Raw genomic sequence first — 22,019 nt, forward strand, 5'->3', positions numbered from 1 at the left:
GGAGAGTGGAGGGGGAGGGGATCCGGGCTTAGCCGCGGAGAAGGCGGTGTTGCTGGGGGGAGAGTGATGGCGGCACCGCCCAATGGACGTGTGGGTGGAGGGGCCGCAGCACCCGTCCGCACTGGTGGACAGGTCCGCTCCCCAGGCCCAGCGTCCCGCCACGCTGCTGCGTCCGGCCTTTCCCGGCCCGCACCCTCCTCCAGCCCAGCACTGTGCCCCCCCCCAGCGTCTGGCCGCCAGTCTTTGGCAAAGAGAAGGGCTTGAACCGCGGCTGACCTTAGCCTTTGTCCCTTGGCCTCGTTCCGCCGCTGCCGTCGAGGCCGCCAGCCCCTCCGCGCTGTATTTTTTACCACCACTCAGTCCCCCAGCACTGCCACGGGCGTGTTTGGGCTAAGCCCCCTCCATTCCGCCTGCGTTGGAGAAATGTTCCCGGTACCAGAAGGAATGGAAGGACTGGGGCTGGTCTCCATGGCAACTGGAAGAAAGAGGTGGGTTATAAATCCTTCGCCACCCTCCTGTGCTGAAGGAGGGGGTGTGGGAGCCGGGGAGTAGGGTTGGCTTTTTGAAGGACAGTCTGGACTCCTTTTCTGTGCGGCGCACTGGGGGGACATAGAAGGATTTGGTGGCTGCCTTGGAGCCTGTGTTGTTAGGGGTGTGTGCGTGCGCGTGCGCGTGTGCGCGCGTTAATCATCTTCTTCCCTTTGGGCGTGGGGGGGGTGGGGTGCAGACAACATAGTCACCTCCAGCCCTGAGATACTGACCACTCACACCTACCAAAGGCCCTTCCAACCACCCTTCTCCAAAGGTTACCCCAGCCTGAAATGATCCTGCCTTTTTCGGTACCCTCAACGCACTCCCTCACTCCATCAAGTTTAACCCCAAGTTGCTTGCTAATTACTCATAAGTGCCTCCCCCAGGACACTGTAATGCCCCTTGGGTGATAGCCCTCATTTTTTTCACCTTTCTCCTAATGAGTGCTAGTCCTGAACAAGATAGATGAGCTTCTCTCTTGCTTGTTGAACAAAATTATGCTCACTCCAAACTAGCTCCCCTCACTGTAGGAATAACTCTGGAAACCCTATACCCAAATTCTGGAAATTCCAGCTCCTGCAAGAAGCCACCCAGATGGATCCTACAAGAACCAAGAACACCTGAAGCTAGTCTTCTAAATCTCAGCACCCAGTGTGGCCCATCTTTCTTTCTACCCCCCACCAGTCTGGTCCTCCTTGACCTGAGGGAGCTTTCATTCAAGTCTGTGAGTTCTGCTAGATCATCCGGAAAAATCAAAAGTCATCATCCTCATTATCCAAGACTGCCAAGGTGAACCCCAATAGCAAAACAACACCTGAAATACGTGTGTAGTTTGTTTGTTTGTTTGTTTACAGTGTACAGAGTGCCTTTACATGTCATTTAATCTTCCCAGCAACACTGGAATGTTGAGGCAACTTAACCAGACGCTCACAGCTTAAAAAAATGATAGAGCCTGGATTCCTGAGAAGTTCAGCCACTCTCTGCCTTACAGTAACCAAAAGGCACAGATTCAGTAAAATTCCAATAAGTTACTAGAAGGCTTTTTGTCCTCTTAAATAAGTATATGTGTCTTCACTCCCTTGTGTGAACTTACTGACAGTTTGTGGCTATCTTTAAAGTTTATCCAAAAATAACAGATGAAGCATACACTAATGGCAATTAGGCAAGATGTTTATAATCCTAAATGAAAAATGCAAATAAACTGAGCAAAAGAAACCAGACATGAAAAAATACATACCGTATGATTTATATGAAGGTCAACTTTTTTTTTTAAGATTTTATTTATTTGACAAAGAGAGACACAGGAGAGAGGGAACACAAGCAGGGGGAGTGGGAGAGGGAGAAGCAGGCTTCCCGCGGAGCAGGGAGCCTGATGCAGGGCTCAATCCCAGGACGCTGGGATCATGACCTGAGCCGAAGGCAGACGCTTAACAACTGAGCCACCCAGGCACCCCTGAAGGTCAACATTAATAAATGTTTTTAGAAGTCAGGATGATAGTGTTTTGTGGGGGAAGGGGAAAAGAGTCAGGATGACAGGGCAACAGATAGACTTCTGTAGGGCTGGGAGTGTTCAGTTTCTCTGGTCTGGGTGGTGGCTACATGGGTATGTTCACTTTACAATATGTCATCAAGATGTTCACTTGTTTTGGGGTGCCTGGGTGGCTTAGTCATTGAGCATCTGCCTTCGGCTCAGGTCATGATCCCAGGCTCCTGGGATCGAGCCCCACATCGGGCTCCCTGCTCCGTGGGAAGCCTGCTTCTCCCTCTCCCACTCCCCCTGCTTGTGTTCCCTCTCTCGCTGTGTCTCTCTCTGTCAAATAAATAAATTAAATCTTTAAAAAAAAAAAAAAAAAACGTTCACTTGTTTTGTGCTCTTTCTGTATGTGTGTTTTACTTAAATAAAACATTCATTTAAAAAAAAAAGAAATTGGGGGCGCCTGGGTGGCTCAGTCGTTGGGCGCCTGCCTTGGGCTCAGGTCATGATCCCAGGGTTCTGGGATCGAGCCCTGCATCGGGCTCCCAGCGCAGCGGGAAGCCTGCTTCTCCCTCTCCCACTCCTCCTGCTTGTGTTTCCTCTCTCGCTGTGTCTCTCTCTGTCAAATAAATAAATAAAAATCTTTAAAAATAAAAAATAAATTAAAAAAAAGAAATTGAAGATTTGTCCTGGAGTAAGGTTTTTTTGGTTTTTGTTTTTCCAAAAAGTCAAATGAAAGTAGCAATTAAGAGGTTTCCTTTCTCTCTGGTTATTATAACAGTTTACAGGGAGAGTAACATTAAGTGTTGTTGTTGTTTTTTTTTATCACTTCTCTCAGTTATTAACCCTTAGGGAAAAACCAGTTTTCTGGTATACACACCAGAATAAGAAGCACAGAGGTCATGGTAAGCCTAATGTTTTGGAGGAACTAATCAAATTCTAAAGTAATAATTTGCAAATCTAGAGCCATTTCAGTGACCAAACATCACACAGAATACACATTTACCATATTAGTTGCCTTTTGCTAGGTCAGAAATAACCCCAAAACTTAGTGGCTGAGTAATAAATATTTATTATTTCAGTTTCTGTGGGTCAAGAATTTGGGAGTGATTTAGCTGGGTGGTTCTGGCTCAGGGTCTTTCATGAAGTTGCAGTCATTTGAGGGCATATGGGCTAGAGGATCCATTTCCAAAATGGCTTATTCACATGACTGGCAAGCTGGTACTAGGTTTTGGCAGAAGGCCTCGGCTCCCACAACATGGGTGGGCCTCTTCATTGGGTTGCTTTAGTGTCCTTCACAACATGATAGCTGGCTTCTCCCAAAGCTAGTGATTCAAGGAAAAACATGCAGAAGTTGCAATATCTTTTAAGATCTAGCCTGGGAAGTCATACTCCCATCATCTCTGCAACATCCTATTGCAGTATCCAGTTTCCTATTTTTACACAGATCAGCCTTCTTCAAAGTGGGTTGATATTACCCAAGGACGTGAATACCAGGAAGGAGAGAGTCATTGGAGGCCATGTTAGGGCCTACAGTCTGCCCTCTGGCCCCCAGAGGATGTGAGAAGATTCACTTCCTCATCACTTAACTACTTTCTAACAGCCAGGGGACAGACCTTCTCTGAGTTTCTACTGAGTTTTCTAGCAGCTAAAGTAGAGCATCACTAGGGAGTAAAAACTTAAAAGTATGTCACAAGAGTACCAAGCCACAGAGGTTTATAGACCAACTTCTTTCTCCTTTCACTGGGCTGTATTGATGCCAGGGACATGAGAAGCATAGAATCAGTCCCCTTTCAAGCACAAGGTCTTTTTTCCAGAATAAAATGGTGTGGAGAATTAGGAGAAACCTCGCCTATTATCTCTCCCAAAGGACAAAGATATGAAAACCGTGACATTATTAAGCCCCTAGACATTCTTCCAAGGCCTGGCCCCTGGCCCAGAATCCACTACTAAAGAGGTACAAAGATGTGTGTTATATGTGCATGTGCACATTCACACACACACACACACAGTATAGTTAGCATGTGGCATTCTGGTGGTCTCACCAGAGCTTACAGGCCATATGAAAGTGTTGCCTGCTTTCAGACATAAGGCTCAACTTGTCTCAGGAGAATAGAGACAGAAAATCCAAGATGAAATATAATGAGTTCAGAGCAACTCGGAGTTTCCCAGACATGGAAGATCCTATCCCTTTCCAAGTATTGAAAGGGTTGAAAATTTTTCTGTCTTCAAGTTCTTGGCCCATCTTATCTTTAAATATCCCTGATTTGGATACTATTACCAGATAACAACTAATGGCTTAGCGCTGTGCTCAAATAAGTTTGGGAAATATAAGGTAAACTTAAGTGCATCTTCTTACAGCTTTTAATATGCCAAAGGGCAATATGAATATCCAAGAGGAGGCTGAGGTATGTCTATCTTCCAAATGTAATTGACCATGGAATCCTTTTTTCATGGAATCTTTTCCTTAGACACACTTTGGGAAATTCATCTCTGGATATAAAAATCACTTGCACATCTGTTATATTAAAGGCAATGAAGAGTTCTAGTTCTTTGCATTTTGAAAGCCTGATGGCTTTTTTATTTTTAGAGAGGGGGAGGGGCAGAGGGAGAGAGAGAATCTTAAGCAGGCTCTACGCCCAGCGCAGAGCCCAACGCGGGGCTCCATCTCACAACCCTGAGATCATGACCTGAGCCAAAATCAAAAGTTGGACGCTTAACCAACTGAGCCACCCAGGTGCTCCAGCTTGATGGCTATTATTATTTTCATCCCCAAATAAACCTACAGTAGTCGTCCCCCTCCCTTATCTGAAGCTTCACTTTCCCAGGCTTCAGTTACCCGTGGTCAACCACTGTCTTGTAGTAGATGATCCTTCTTCTAAAATACTGTCAGAAGGTCACTAGTAGCCAATGGCTCATTACAACACCTATGTCGTTCCCCTCACTTCATCTCATCACGGTATTTTATTATCTCACATCATCACAAGAAGGATGAGCACAGTCCAATAAGAGACCATATTGATATAACTTTTATTACAATAGACTATTATAATTGTTCTATTTTGTCATTGTGGCTAATCTCTTACTGTGCCTAAATTATAAATTAAACTTTATCATAGGTGTGTCTTGACAGGAAAAACATGTATATATACGGTTTGGTACTATCTGTGGTTGCGGCACCTACTGGGGGGTCTTGGAACATATCCCTTGCAGATAAGGGGGAACTATCTTTCTAAAAGCATCTGCTTTCTGAAAACAAGTTTGTCCTCTTTCCTCTTAAACAGCTTCCCTTTCCTCAGTTCTCTTAATGGCACTGCCATTTCTGTTCCTCTGGGCAACATGATTCTTCCCTCTCATGTGCACTTTCCTTGAGTCCAGCACTGTTCAGTAGAAATATAATGCAAACCACATGGGTAATTTAAATTTTCTAGTAGCCACATCTTTAAAAGTAAAAAGTGAAATTAATTTTATTAGTATATTTAACCCAATATATCCAAAACATTATTATTTCAACATGTGACACTAGTAACATTAAGAGTGGTCAATAGGGGTGCCTCACTGGCTCAGTCTGAAAAGCACGCAACTCTTGATCTCTGGGTTGTGAGCTTGAGCCCCAAATTGGGTATAGAGATTACTAAAAATAAATTAATAAACTTAAAAAAAAGTGATCAATAGTCACAAGTGTCTAATGGCTATCAAACTAGACCCAAAAAGCCCTCTCAGCACCTTATTTCACTTGCCTCCTAAATGTTTGTTCTGCCTCTGGTTTTACTTTCCAAGTTCACTGCTCCCAGATTAATCTTACTAAACCACCGTTCTGGTATAATCTCTCCTCTGTTTAAAACGTCTTGGTGAGGGGTGCCTGGTCTGACTCTTGATCTCAGGGTCACGAGTTTGTTCCCCACCTTGGGCTCCATGCTGGGCATGGAGCCTACTTAAAAAGGGAAGGGAGGAAGGAAGGAAAGGAAGGAAGGAAGGAAGGAAGGAAGGAAGGAAGGGAGGGAGGGAGGGAGGGAGGGAGGGAAAGCAAGCAAGAAAAGGGTTTCAATGGCTTCTTGGCCTACAGAACAACATCCATAACACTTAACATCCAAGGAGCCCCACATTTAGCATCTTTCCACTTTTCCTTATTACTTCCCATACTCTTGCATAGTATGTTCCAGCAAAAGGTATCTCCCAGTTCTCCAGACAGACTTGACTCTTACCCAGATGTAACCTCATCCTTCATCTCTACATGATATTCCTTCCCACCACATATCTGCTTAATCAAGATTCAACCCAACTTCCATGGTTTAGCCCAAAAGATACCTCCTCCTTAAAGTCCTTACAGATTACCACAGTTAGCTATGAACCTTCTAATCTTTTATAGTATGTCACTCTTAATGACATGTATCACATACTTCCTTGCCTTAACATTCTTGATGTACGTGTTTTATAATCTCAACTAGATTATGAGAGCTATTAGAATAAAAGTTTGCATCTTCATATTGCCCACAGTGCCTTTCACAGAGTAATACACACAGAGACACACACAACGTGTTAACAAATGATTACAGTGGCAATAACAACTTTGGGATTCTTTAAAATACTACCATCTTTGCAGTAGATAATGTTTCATACCTGCCACCTCACAACCATTCCCTCTTCTCCCAGAAGTCTCCCTACCCACCTGTAGGTTAGGCCCCAACAGCCATGTTTGCATGCATAACCCCACCACCTTAGAACAGGGACTCACTTCTCAAAGTGTGATGCCGCATCCTCAGTGCAGGCAAAGGAACAGAGAAAGCTGATTTGCAGAGAGACCCAAGAATGAACAGATGCACAGAGCAAAACAGAAAAACAAGAGTGCTTTTCCAGTTCTCCCAGTCCTGCCCACTTCCATCCTTTCCTGGGCTGATTACTTTCCTGTCTTTGGGTCCCTTCCTGTAACATTAAAATATTTTAAAATATTTCTTATGTCTCACTCCTTTTCTTCTTAATCTAGCTTACATTGTTTTCTCTTACTCGGAACCAGAGTCTTAAAACAATAATGATGGAAACAAGGCCGTCATTTTGAAGGCTACTTATTCAGTCCTCTCCCATGATCCAATATCCTGAATGATAACTTTCCTACCATGAGGGCAAGCCCATTTCTCAAGGATCCTCAGATTTCAGGCAGCTGAAGAGACAAATGCACAAGAGAAAAATTGTCTCCCTTATTTTGGCAGATGGAGGCTATCGCAGAATTTATTGTCCTGTCCTTAAAGAATCCCTGTTGCTGGTCAAATTCGCCGAAAGAGAACACCAATGTACATTATCACTAAGTTTTGTGTTTTTTTTTAAACTTTTTTTTTTAAGATTTTATTTATTTTTTGACAGAGAGAGAGATAGCGAGAGAGGGAACACAAGCAGGGGGAGTGGAAGAGGGAGAGGGAGAAGCAGGCTTCCTGCAGAGCAGGGAGCCCGATGCGGGGCTTGATCCCAGGACCCCGGGATCATGACCTGAGCTGAAGGCAGACGCTTAATGACTGAGCCACCCAGGCGCCCCTATCACTAAGTTTTTAATATTTCCCAGGTGATCCCAATGTGCAGTCAATGCTCAGAACAAGTTTTCTAGGCTGGTCTTGCTTTGGCATAATTAGTAGTTTATAAGAAACGCAGAATCTCAGACCCACCTTATCTGCAATTTTAGCAAAAGTCCCAGGGGATTCATATATGTATTAAAGTCTGGGAAGCACTAATTTAGAATACAGGCTTTGGAGTCAGTCAGACCTTGGTCCTAATCCTACCAGCACCAGCTGAGTGATTTTGGGCAAGCTGCTTAACCTTGCTAAACCTCAGCTGAATAAACAATGACGGGTCCACACAATGGAACACTATACAGCCATCAAAAGGAATTTGTAATATCTTTAGATACTATAGGCTGCTTCCCACAGTATTTTAACTGAGAAAAAAAATAAATATATATATATTGTTGATGTTAATGGAAAGATAAAGGCTTTGAGGAAAAGTTAAATAAAATAATATATGTAATAGCAGTTAGAATTGTTTCTGGTGGGGTGGCTCAGTCGGTTAACTGTCTGACTCTTGATCTCAGCTCAGGTCTTGTTCTCAGGGTCGTGAGTTTGGACTCTATGCTCCGTGCTCAGCATGGAGCCTGCTTAAGATTCTCTCTCTCCCTTTTCCTCTGCTCCCCTTTCCCCGCGCTCGTTCGCTCTCTCTAAAAAAATAAATAAAACCTTTTTTAAAAAACCTCAAGTATTATGAACCTCACATTATTTAACTTTCTCTGATCGTCAATCTTGTTTTTACAATTGTGTCGAATTTGTTTTCCAAACAAAGTCAACATATTGCATTTCATTGCTTTGTCTCTTAAATCTTTTTTAGCCTACATGTTTCCCTCCATTTATTTTCCTTGCAATTTATTTATTGAAGAAACCAGATTGTTTGCTCTGAAGAATTTCCACATTCCAGATTTTGATGACTGCATCCTTGTAATTTAAAGTCTTGATTAGATTCAGGTTTGCTTTATTTAAAATAATTCATCATAGGTAGTGCTATTTACTTCTTATTCATCTCATCAGAACAGGAAAACCCTAGTTCATAACATTAACTACTTATTTGCATTATTATCTCTTTTTGAGATGTTAAGATTGGTCATTTGGTTCAGGGATCATCAGACTGGTCCATCCATTATAAAGTTCTCCATCAGCTTTTTACCTAATGGATTCAGCAACTATTAGTGACATTGCCTAATGGTGATACACTCATTATTTTATTAGGGGCTGCAAAATTGTGATATTCTAATTCTTTTATCTCTTCTGCACTTAATTAACTGGAATTCTTTTATAAAGAACCTTCACCCATCAGCTCTTTGGTATCCTGAAGTACAACTTGTATAGAAAAGGCAAGATTGTGGGGTGCCTGGGTGGCTAGGTCAGTTAGGCGTCTGCCTTGGGCTCAGGTCATGATCCTGGAGTCCTGGGATCGAGCCCCACGTCAGGCTCCCTGCTCAGCGGGTAGTCTGCTTCTCCTCCTGCCCCTCACCCCGCTCGTGTTCTCTCTCTCTCTCTCTCTCTACAGAGGGAGGACGTGGGGGGGGCAGGGAAGGGGAAGAGGTAGAGAGAGTCCCAAGCAGACTCCGCACTGAGTGCAGAACCCAGTTCAGGCCTCCATCCCACAACCCCAAGACCACGACTGAGCTGAAACTGAGACTTTGAACCGACTGTGCCACCCAGGCACCCCTGATTCTTTTTTTTTTTTTTTTAAGATTTTACTTTTAAGTAATCTCTACACCCAACGTAGGGCTCAAACCCACAACCTCAAGATCAAGAATTGCTTTGCGGGGGCGGGGCGCCTGGGTGGCTCAGTCATTAAGCGTCTGCCTTCTGCTCAGGTTGTGGTCCCACGGTCCTGGGATGGAGTCCCTCATCGGGCTCCCTGCTCAGCAGGAAGCCTGCTTCTCCCTCTCCCACTCCCCCTGCTTGTGTTCCTGCTCTCGCTGTCTCTCTCTCTGTCAAATAAATAAAATCTTAAAAAAAAAAAAGTTGCATGGGGTGCCTGGGTAGCTCAGTCAATTGAGCGCCCCCCGACTCTTGGTTTTTGGCTCAGGTCATGATCTCAGGGTAGTAAGATCAAGCCCCGCTTCGGGCTCCAGGCTGGGTGTAGAGCCTGCTTGAGATTCTTTCTCTCCCTCTCCTTCTGCCCCTACTCTCCCTCTCTCTCTCAAATAAATAAACAAATCTTTTTAAAAAAAAAAAAGATTGATGAGAGTTGCACACTCTACTGACTGAGCCAGCCAGGAGCCTTGTTTTGTTTTTGGTTTTGTTTTTAAGGCAGGATTGATTTTTTTCTCTTTATTGACCAGTTTTCAGAATGAATTGGTTTTCTAGTATCTTCTAGATGTGACTCATGAATTAGTTTCTTTTTAGTATTATTATGAACTCATTCATTTTAAAACATATTTGATGAATTTCAATCCATTGGAGTCACTCTTCTTTTTGATGTTCAAATTGTGCCACATTTGGTCGAAGGAAGTCCTTCAGACTGACTCTATAATCATTTAAGCATGACTCTGATAGTCTTAGCTTCCTTGTTCTCTGGTATGACAAGAGGTTCCAACCTCAACTCTGTAAATTTCCTGTTTTACAGGAGTAATTGTTCCTATCAGTAGGAAATAATGTTTAGAGGCCACAATTTGGACACCAGAAGTGCATATTGCTATTGGGTTGTTCAGTTTCTAGGCCCTTCTGGCAGATAGAGCTAGAAAATATATTTTTAAAGAGAAAAATATATCATACATTTATACTAATATTTTTCCATTCATTTTTAAGGTTGTAGAGTTTTTACTTAATTCCTTTGGCTTTATAGTTCTCTTTTATCTTGCCCTAAAAATCTAAGTTCTTAACAACATTCAATACTTATTTGCTTTATCATTAGAGATAATAGTTTCAGAATAAAAATACCAATATTATTACCAACAAGATGATCACTAAATACTGTTTAAGATTTCTTTGCAGGGGCGCCTGGGTGGCTCAGTCATTAAGCGTCTGCCTTCAGCTCAGGTCATGATCCCAGGGTGCTGGGATCGAGCCCCGCATCGGGCTCCCTGCTCAGCAGGAAAGCCTGCTTCTCCCTCTCCCACTCCCCCTGCTTGTGTTCCCTCTCTCGCTATGTCTCTCTCTCTGTCAAATACATAAATAAAATCTTAAAAAAAAAAAAGTCTTCAGGAGTTTGCAGAACGTAAACTCCATTGATCAATCTTAAAAAAAAAAAAAAAAAGATTTCTTTGCAGTTCTTTTTGTCCTAAGGATATGTTGCACTAGAGATGAAAAATCAAATTATTGTGCTTAAAAGTTGAAATAATTCCTCTCTGTGTGATTCAGGCATCAATTCAATACACAATTGAGTTCTTTTTGCCCCATTTTGTTTCAATTTTTAGAGATATAAAAACTCTTTTTTAAGTTTTATTTATTTAAGTAATCTTTCCACCCAACATGGGGCTCAAACTCACAACCCCAAGATCAAGAGTCGCATGCTCTTCCAACTGAGCCAGCCAGGTGCCCCAAGATATAAAAAATCTTAAATTTAACTTTATTATATAATTATGTAAAACAGTAACATGGTTCCAAAGTCAAATCTACAAAAGAAGGTACATCCAGAAAAGTCTAGCCTCTGTCCTTGAACCCTCCTTTCTGTTCCTGCCCTTTCTTTTTTTTTTTTAAAGATTTTATTTATTTGACAGAGAGAGACACAGCGAGAGCAGGAACACAAGCAGTGGGAGTGGGAGAGGGAGAAGCAGGCTTTCCTGCTGAGCAGGGAGCCCGATGCGGGGCTCGATCCCAGGAACCTGGGATCATGACCCGAGCTGAAGGCAGACGCTTAACAACTGAGCCACCCAGGCGCCCCCTTGCCCTTTCTTTATAGGTAACCATTTTTGCTTTTAGTTTTTGGTTTACCCTTTCATGAAAATAGACAAGAGATTCCAGTCTGAATTCTTTTTGCTTTAGTAGTACTCATAGCTAAGATTTATTACAGGGAAAGGATGAAAACCAAAATCCGCAAAGGGAAAGCTGTGTGGGGCAAAGTCCAGAGGAAACCACGCCCAAGCTTTTAAAGTCCTCTCCCAGTAGAGTCACATGGGATACCAAGCCTTATCTCCTAACTAAAAGCTTTATTTTTTTCTTAAATAAAAGATTATACATTTTCCACCTTTTCTTTTTTTTTAAAAGATTTTATTTATTTATTAGAGAGAGAGAGAGCACAAGCAGGGGGGAGAGGGAGAAGCAGGCTCCCCAATAAGCAGGGAGCCCAACATGGGGCTTGATCCCAGGACCCTGATATCATGACCTGAGCCGAAGGCAGATGCTTAACCCACTGAGCTACTTTTGCTACTTTTGCTCCAGTCTTTTGCTACTTACAAAGTGTGCCATAATGATTAGCCTTGTACATACATCTTTGTTTATTTTTGCCAGTGTATCTTTGCCTTAGATTTCTAGAACTGGGATTGCTGGGACAAAGAATTCATATATATGTCCTGTTGCAGGTCGGAGCCACCTTCCCCTTCTAGAGCAGAAAACTTCTACAGTGATACTCCCAATGGTCCCCATGTCCTGGTAAATTGCCCTGCGAGTACAATTTACAAAAGTGATGGGTATTACTTCCAAGGTTAACTTATGAAAGACTGTAACTTCTGTTCTGCTCTCACTCTCTCTAGCTCTTTTCTCCTGCTTGCTCTAATGAAGCAAGCTATTATGTTGGGAGCTGCTTTATGGAGAGGTCCATGTGGCAAGGAATGGAGGGCAACCTCTGGCCAGCCAACAGGAAGTAAAGCTCTCAGAGCAACAATTCAGAGAGGAACTGTATCCTGAAACAACCACAAGAGTAGTTTGGAGGTGAATCCTCCTCTCCAGGTTGAGCCCTGAGATGGCTGCTGCCCCAGCCAACACTTTGATGGCAGCCTCATGAGAGACCCTGAGCCAAAGGACCCAGCGAGCCTACCTGAAATCCTAACCCACAGAAACCATGAGATACTAAATGTGTTGTTTTAAGCTATTAAGTTTTGGCATAATTTCTCTTATGCAACATTCGTTAGCAGATTACACCTCCACTAGAATTGTGTTATACTCTTTCTTTTAAAGAATTTATGTATTTAGGGGCGCCTGGGTGGCTCAGTCATTAAGCGTCTGCCTTCGGCTCAGGTCATGATCCAGGGTCCTGGGGTCGAGCCCCACATTGGGCTTCCTGCTCCGCGGGAAGCCGGTTCCTCTTTCTCCCACTCCCCCTGCTTGTGTTCCCTCTCTTGCTGTGTCTCGCTCTCTGTCAAATAAATAAAATCTTTAAAAAAAAAAAAAGAATTTATGTATTTATTTATTTATTTTAGAGAGAGAGAAAGAGAGCACGGGGGGGGAGGGGCGGAGAGCAGAGGGAGAGGGACAAGCAGACTCTGCGCTAAGCACAGAGCCTGACACAGAGCCTGACACAGAGCTTGATCTCATGGTCCTGAAATCATGACCTGGGCTGAAATCAAGAGTTGGATGCTCAACTGACTGAGCCACCCAGGTGCCTAGTGTTATATATACTCTTAACTGTTAGATGACCATAGGGAGCGTAGAATACTGATTAATTGAGTAATGGTGGGGTCAACTGATGAGGTTGGTTGGCCAACGGTCTTGAGTGACACTGTGTGGGGCTCTGTCTCTGGCTTTGCCCTGTTCTCCATTTCATCATTGATTTGGGTGGCTCATCCTGCACATGGTGGGGAAAAAAATGGAAGCTGAGGGTCCTCAATCAAATGAAACAAGGACCAAATCATTTGGATTGCTGTATGAACTAAATTCAATTCAACAAAAACCTAGTAAGCTTGGCAACAATACTTTGTGGGGTGCTATGAGGAGTTATAGAAGAGTCTAGAGGCTAGGAGACCCTGCACCCCACTGCTATGAACAGAACCTCAGAGAGTCCTCACTCCCAAGCCAGAGATGGGATTAAGTTAGGATTATCAAACGGCACAGTACACAGGCAAAGGCAAAGAATGATGTCTCTCAAACTTACAGGACAGTGAAGGACATGTTCAATTACTGTTCTTTGTTCTTACTCAAAAATCTCCTTAGATGAAAGACCTAAATGTGAAACAGGAAACCATCAAAATCCTAGAGGAGAAAACAGGCAGCAACCCCTTTGACCTCAGCCGTAGCAGCTTCTTACTAGGCACGTCTCTGGAGGCAAGGGAAACAAAAGACAAAATGAACAGTTGGGACTTCATTAAGATAAAAGCTTCTGCTTTTATCGGCGTTGGAAACAATCAACAAAACTAAAAGGCAACCCACGGAATGGGAGAAGATATTTGCAAATGACATATTGGATAAAGGGCTAGTATCCAAACTCTAGAAAGAACTTACCAAACTCAACACCCAAAAAATAAATAATCCAGTTAAGAAATGGGCAGGAGACATGAACAGACATTTCTCCAAAGCAGACATACAAATGGCCAACAGACACATGAAAAAATGCTCAACATCACTCAGCATCAGGGAAACACAAATCAAAACCACAATGAGATACCACTCCACACCTGTTAGAATGGCTAAAGCCAATGACTCAGGAAACAACAGATGTTGGCAAGGATGCAGAGAAAGGAGAACCCTCTTACACTCAGGTGAGAATGCAAACTGGTGCAGCCACTTTGGAGAACAGTAAGGAGGTTCCTCAAAAAGTTAAAAATAGACCTACACAGGGTGCCTGGGTAGCTCAGTCAGTTAAGCGTCCGACTCTTGATTTCAGCTCAGGTCATCATCTCAGGATCCTGGGATCAAGCCCCGTGTCGGGCTCCATCTTCAGCTCAGAGTCAGCTGGAGATTCTCCCTCTCCCTCTGCCCCTCCCCACCCTGCTGGTGCTCTAAATAAGTAAATAAATAAAATCTTTTTAAAAAATAGAACTACCTTACAACCCAGCAATTGTACTACTAGGTATTTATCCAAAGGATACAAAAATACTGTTTCAAAGGGGTACACGCACCCCAATGTTTATAGCAGTGTTGTCAACAACAGCCAAATTATGGAAATGTCCATCGACTGATGAATGGATAAAGAAGTGATGGAATATTACTCAGCCATCAAAAAGAATGAAATCTTGCCATTTACAACAACATGGATGGAACTAGAGGGTATTATGCTAAGCAAAATAAGTCAGAGAAAGACAAATACCATATGATTTCACTCCTATGTGGAATTTAAGAAACAAACCAGATGAACACAGAGGAAGGGAAGGAAAAATAAAATAAGATAAAAACAGAGAGGGAGACAAACCATAAGAGACTCATAACTATAGAGAACAAACAGGGCTGCTGGAGGGAAGGTAAGTGGGGGGATGGGGTAACTGGGTAATGGGCATTAAGGAGGGCACTTGTGATGAGCACTGGATGTTATATGTAGGTGATGAATCACTAAATTTTACTCCTGAAACCAATACTACACTATATGTTAACTAACTTGAATTTAAATAAAATCTTGGAAGAAAAAAAAGTCTCCTCAGAAAGGTAGGAATTCATGAGTCAGCACCTGCCTTTAACAAGATCTCCAGAGGAGTGGTATCTACATGGAAGTTTGAGAAACTCTGGCCTAATAACTCTGTTTGGTTTGGGGGTTTAGTTTTTTATAGCAAGCACATTTTCATGCATTACCTCTGTAATTAAAAGATGTTTTAGGGGTGCCTGGGTGGCTCAGTCATTAAGCGTCTGCCTTCGGCTCAGGTCATGATCCCAGGGTCCTGGGATCGAGCCCTGCATCGGGCTCCCTGCTCAGCGGAAAGCCTGCTTCTCCCTCTCCCACTCCCCCTGCTTGTGTTCCCTCTCTCGCTGTGTCTCTCTGTGTCAAATAAATAAATAAAATCTTTTTAAAAAATAAAAAATAAAAGATGTTTTAAAGAGACTAGATTAAGGGCCCCTATGACTGGCTCAGTTGGAAGAGCATGCAACTCTTGATCTCAGGGTCATGAGTTTGGGCCCCACGTGGGGTGGAGATTATGTAAATAAACAAACAAAAAAACCCCTTTAAAATAATAAATAAAAAGACTAGATTATAAAGAAGGTGAAAATTCAAGGGGAGAGATTGGCTGCTGCTGGACTGGGTGGGAAGGAGACCACTGAGCCAAGTCCAGAAGGTAACAGGCTGCCCCACACCCTTAGAACTGAGGTGCAGGTCTGTGAGTAGAAAATTCCTGACAGTGAAGGCAGGAGGGAAAAGGGGGAGAGGTCCTGGACGAGCCACCAGATTGAAAGTTCTATATTGCAGTAGCCTCGCTAGAAGCAGACATCTGGTCATCGTAGACCCTCATAACTGCAAGCTGAATGAAGGAAATGTCCAAGGATCTTAAATTCTGGAAGTAATAATAGCAGAATGACTGCAAATGAATATCCACGGAATCACAATTCTAAGGATGTCGTGACAGCAAGTCGGAAAGAAGTCATTCTTCCAACAATTACCAGTTTCTCTCTTTCCCCATTCCTTCGGACAAGACTCCCACAAGAAGCCGATTTCCAGCTTCATGTGATAATGAAAAGATTTTGCTTTCTTCTTATGTGAAATACAAATGAATTGATTAAATAGAAGACAGTGTCTGATTGCTAGGAAATCAGTGATTCAGATGGTGTGGAACGGCACCTGGGGATGGGAGAAGAGAAAACAGGAGGGGGAGGAAGTCCATACAGCCACCCAGCCAGCCAAGGACACTCAAGGGCTGACGGGACTGAGCCTCAGAGGAGGAAGTTTGACATCACTTGGTCCAGCCTCACTGTTTGTGGGTCCAGGAGGATAAGGGATGCTAGGAGTTGGCTGTGGACCCAGAACTAGAACTCAGGGCTTCCTCCCGTTCTTCACCTTCCCCCCACCCCCTGCTCTCTCTGCCAGACTCCACCCTTCTTGCCACAGATCCCTATCTCCTTTCTGAGTACACTTTCCAGTATGTACATGTTACTTCAATAAAACATTATATTTGGGGTGCCTGGGTGGCTCGTCCGTTAACCATCTGCCTTCAGCTCGGGTCATGATCCCAGGGTCCTGGGATCAAGCCCTGCATGGGGCTTCCTGCTCAGTGGGGAGTCTGCTTCTCCCTCTCCCACTCCCCCTGCTTGTGCTCTCTCTCTCTCTGTCAAATAAATAAATAAAATCTTTATAAATAAATAAATAAATAAATAAATAAACAAAAACGTTGTATTTGGTGGGGGTGGGTACTTTGGGTGCTGTTTTAGCTGTTTTTTTATAGAAACAGCATTGCGTATGTAGAAGAAAGACATTCAGTATAGGCTTTTGAAATACAGGCAAGGAAATGGGAATTCACACTGCAGGGTTTGAGGCAAGCCGTGGGAACTTAGGAAGCCTAATAAATGAGAGGGGTCTAACCAAAGAAGCCTTCCAATAGTGGCTGGGCCTTAAGCCAGGCCTTAAAGGAAAAAGAACCTTTGGACAGGCCTGCTGCAAGAAGCCGATTTCCAGGGGTGGGTGTCGTAGCTCAGCAATGACTTGGAGCAGAGCACTCTAACCGTTGGCCTCACCCTCACAGGCGGGGCCCCAGGCCCCGGGGAGAGAGAGGGAGCTGGAGGAAGTACGTATGTGCTCACCCACCTCCCATTCCAGCAGGGGAGGCCCCTCTCAGCGCCCATACTCTTCCCTCTGAGAGACTGAATATACAAGCAGACATGGGCCAGACCATATATGACACTAGAACTCTGACCCCAAACCTCTGCAGTAACCAGCCTGGGAAGCCAAACCACAACCTCTGCAGCGGTGGGCCCAGAACGACCAAGACGCCATGTCTGCCACCTTCTTCCCAGTCCCCACCACTCCCTGTCTCCACCAACTCAGGACCAACCACAGAAACCAAATATGCTCCCCAATCAATCACAGAGGCGCCCCTTCTAGTTAGCCAGCCTCCAGTGTCTGTCCGGGGTAAACAACCTCCAATCATAACCCACCTGGAGCCTCCCTTTCTTTCCCACTATGACACCTTCCCCCTCCCTGCCTTTGAGTCCCTTCCTGCCAAATGCAAGCTCTGAATGAATAGCCTGTTTGTTCTCATTTGGGTGATCTTGGTTTATTTCTGCATCTCCAACAGGGAGTCTGGACACAGACAGAACATCATACTCTACCTCCAAATCAGGAGGTAGAGTCGCCCCCCCCAGAATGTCCCTTCCTGGCTCTATCCCTCCCAAAGGTGACCAGTCTGACACTCAATGCCATGGATCGTTTTTGCTTATTTCTGTACTTTTTATGGGAATAGAATCCTACAGTAAGGACATTTTGGGTGTATACTGACTTCTTTTGCTCAACATCAGGTCTGTGAGATTTATCTGCGTTGTGTAGAGCAATATGTTCACCTGTACTCATTGCCATATCCCGGTATTCTACTTTGTGACTTTACCACAGCTTCTATATCCATTCTACCCTGGAGAGCCGTTTGGGCTCATACAAGTTTGGGGCTATTAACAACAGTGCAGTTATAAACATTCTTGCAGGGGCACCTGCGTGGCTCAGTCCGTTAAGCCTCTGCCTTCAGTTCAGGTCATGATCCCAGGGTGCTGGGATCGAGCCCCGCGTCGGGGGGGGGGGGGTCCCTGCTCCATGGGGAGTCTGCTTCTCCTTCTCCCTCTCCTTCTGCAGCTCCCCTGCTTGTGCTCTCACTCTCGCTCTCAAATAAATAAATAAAAATCTTAAAAAAAAAGAAACATTCTTGCACTAAAAAAGAAGAAGTGAAAGACAAGAGAAACATTCTTGCACGTATCTTGGTAAACATAAGTTCTTGTTGCAGTGGTGTTCATACCCAGGAGCGGAATTGCTACATCCTAAGTTATGCACATGGTCAGTGTCAGTGGGCTACTGCCAGTTTGCAAACAGTTTTATCAACTTCTATTCCCCCAAATGTCTATGAAAGTTTCAGCTGCTCTGTTTTCATCAACACTTGATCTTGTCAGACCCTTTCATTGTAGCCTTTCTGCTTGGGTGTCTTTGTCAATTTACACTTCACATTCTTCTTATTCCTTATAGGCTCTAAGTGTTACTGTTTTCCTGGATTTAATTATAGTAATTATTAATAGTACATAACTGATCAAAACAACACTTGTGCCTCCTCCCTACCCCCACCCTTGCTTCAAGAACACTCCTTTAGACCACTCACTATTGTACTGAAAACAATGGGTAGTGGAAGGGGGCTCTTGGAGTGAGGTCTTTGCTTTGTTATTCGGTCTCTGATGCCTTTCCCAATGCTCTGCACACAGGAGGTGCAAAATATTATATAAAGACATGAAAGTATGATATGAAAGCCTATTTGTCTGCACCACACTTTGTGAGCCATTCCCAACCACTGGAGGGTAAGCAGGCGTCTTACTCATTTTAGGCCTTAGACCTGGCACTGGAGAATCTTTTATTTTTTTATTTTTAAGTAATCTCTACACCCAACATGGGGCTCAAACCCACAACCCTGAGATCAAGAGTTGCACACTCCACTGACTGAGCCAGCCAGGTGCCCCATGGAGAATCCTTTAATAAATAACGTTTACTACACCAATCTGGCCTCAGGAGGCCTGGCATTTTAGTTTGTGCCCCCTGCCTTGCCCCACACAGCTTCAGGCCATTCGCACGCGCGTGCGCGTGCACACACACACACACACACACACACACGATGATGATAGTCCTATTGTTACAACATCCGTGAGACCGTTAGTTATAATATTGCACATTATTACACTACCACAACATGAGGCAGATCTTGGCACACCGGGCAGGAACGTGTTGATGTGAAATCTCATTTTAAATGTTATTCGGTCGCATAGGGTTGAGGACTGAGCGAGTTGATCTGTGTAAAGCGCTTAGTCCAGTGCCTGGCACACAGCAAGGTATGGGGTAAGCAGCAGCCCTGTGTGTTACTGTCATTGTCACCGGCTGCTGCAGGAGTGTGGAATGCTGGGGGACGGTGCCCAACACCAGGTGCAAGCCTCATGGCCCTAGGCTACAGGGAAGAAAACAGAAAGGTGAGCAGAGGGGGAACATGTGGTTTTCATCCATAGTCACTTCTAGCACAGATTAGACCAGGAATGCCCAACATTGCTTTCCCTGGGGGGAGGTGGGGGCAATTCATGGAAAGCAAGTGACCTCAAGGCCTAAATGACTCCATTCCTAGGAGACGCCTAGAAGAGCAAGAGACGGGCTGTGGAATTTGAATCTGGCCCAGATAGGTCATTTCTGCCTGCTGGAAGGGCTCTGTCAGAGCCTGGGGGAGCCCCCCGATGCAACAGGCGAGCTGCCACTGGACACACCCAAATGTCACCTCTCTGGGACAGGAGCAGTGGCCAGGGCCCTCCAAGGAGCTTGTCAATGGAGGCACCCCCTTTGGTCTCCTCTTACTAAGACAGGGACCCAATGCTGCTCACTCTTTAAACTGGTTCAAATGGGATTTCACCCGCAGAGGCCAAGCAACAAAGAAGGGAATGCTAATGCTGCCTTGGGAGGAAATAGAGGGCCTTTATAAAAAAAATTCTCCCAGCCAAGTGTGCCCCTTGGCTTTCTGAACCCCTCAGTCTCTGAGTTACAAAAGGAACCTGTACAGAAAGAGGGGAATCGGGCAGGGATGAACAAGACTGGCCATGAGTCCATAATTATTGAAGCTGGGTGATGGGCACAGGGCAGGGGGGGTTCTCATTCTATTTTCTCCTTTTTTTTTTTTTTTAAGATTTTTTTTTTTTTAATTTGACAGAAGGAGACACAGCAAGAGAGGGAACACAGCAGGGGGAGTGGGAGAGGGAGAAGCAGGCTTCCCGCTGAGCAGGGAGCCCGATGCGGGGCTCGATCCCAGCACCCTGGGACCATGACCTGAGCCGAAGGCAGACGCTTAACGACTGAGCCACCCAGGCAGCCCGTCTATTTTCTCTTATATATATTTCTTACATACATTTTCTTATATTCTATTTTTGTATTTGAAAGTTTTCCATATTAATGTTTCTTGAAAGAAGGTATGAATAATCCAAAGCCTGGCAGGGTAAGGGGCGTCTTCTTGATCTCTGACCAGAAATTCTCCCTAAGTCCGATGAAATCTGAGTGTATCCAACAAGGAAAATAAGGTGAGGGTACAGCATTGGTGGGGCTTCGGTAGGTCATCAAACAAGGTCTGTGTTTCCCAGAGGGAGAGAAGGCATGGTGGCTCTTGGGTTTTGAGGAAAACGTTTCAGCAGGAGAGAGAAGGTGGAGGGGGACTGATAAGCATACTTTGACTGCTGGTGAGTCTGCCCCAACCGATTGGGATGGCACTGGGCCTCAGCCCCACCCCAGCCTTTACCCTGAAGTGAGGTGTGCTCTCCTAAGCCTCCAAGGATAGGTGGCTGGGCCCCACACTGGGGGCAGATGTCCTCTCCCCCTTCCTCGTGTTCCGCCCTCCACATGGTCCAGGCCATGGTGATGAAGAGTAACCTGTCTGCGTCACCCTCCTACACTCCCTCCTGCAGTTGAAAGCCACACTCCAAACCCAGGATTCCTGAGATCAGACACATCAACTATCCCAAGCCATCTCCCGGCCACAGGCCTCATTACACTGGCCGATTCCCTCCTCTGCTTGAAGTTGGCATTTTAGAGGCCTTCAGCTGACAACCACCAAAATAGGGATGCTGCTCCCCGTAGGCCAGATTAGGGCTTCTGGGCAGCATCAGGTGAAAAGTGCCTGGTAGGGGCGCCTGGGTGGCTCAGTCGTTAAGCGTCTGCCTTCCGCTCGGGTCATGATCCCAGGGTCCCGGGATCGAGCCCTGCATCGGGCTCCCTGCTCGGCGGGAAGCCTGCTTCTCCCTCTCCCACTCCCCCTGCTTGTGTTCCCTCTCTCGCTGTGTCTCTCTCTGTCAAATAAATAAATAGAATCTTAAAAAAAAGAAAGAAAGAAAAGTGCCTGGTAGATCCCTGAATGATTCCTACACGCCTTACCTAAAGGTGTCTCCCACACGGCTGGTCACTGTGCTTGAAATTCCACCAGCGAAGTAGCATCCTTTGGGACTACACATTGCTTTCTTGAGATACTCTTTTCCAAAGCTACCCTGGGAGAGTCACACATTAAAACTAGTACTGGTGCATGAATTGTTTACTGACCCGGGTACCTGAGAGTGAGGGAGAGCACAGAGGGCTGTCTAAGAGCAAGGGGGACGGCGGGTGGTGCAGACAGCTCGGGCAGGGACCTCTCCTAGTTTCAGGGCGCAGGCTGCCGGGATCGGAGTGAGGGTTGAAAAGAAGTTTAGGGGGAAAGGGACAGGTCATTCAAGCCCCCTAGGGCAGCACAAAGCAAGGCTGTAGCGGCCAAAGCAGGGTAGAGAACCTACCAGCTGAGAGTTTGGGGGGCACCTTCCCAGGGAGCTAGTCTCTGTCTCTTGCAGAGCGCAGGAATGGAAGTGGCTCCAGAAATGGCTGCCTGAAAAAACCCCCCGAAGATATTCCCCAATCCATCTGGCTGCTGAGGGGCACCCCAGCCCTCAGCCTGCACAGCCGCCCCAGTAGACATGCCTCGGTTCCC

General features: G+C 45.0%; 1 protein-coding gene across 1 annotated transcript in view; it reads right to left on the reverse strand.

The window, feature by feature from the left end:
• Positions 1-22,019, reverse strand: part of PANK2 (pantothenate kinase 2) — a 49,407-nt gene that overhangs the window by 26,302 nt on the left and 1,086 nt on the right. The window contains 3 exon segments of the mRNA XM_044919029.1: positions 2-241; positions 1,057-1,132; positions 21,440-21,549. Of these exon segments, the coding sequence (XP_044774964.1) occupies positions 2-241; positions 1,057-1,132; positions 21,440-21,549 (426 nt within the window).

Source organism: Neomonachus schauinslandi, chromosome 10 (genome assembly GCF_002201575.2).
Source record: "Neomonachus schauinslandi chromosome 10, ASM220157v2, whole genome shotgun sequence".
Taxonomy (NCBI): Eukaryota; Metazoa; Chordata; class Mammalia; order Carnivora; family Phocidae; genus Neomonachus; species Neomonachus schauinslandi.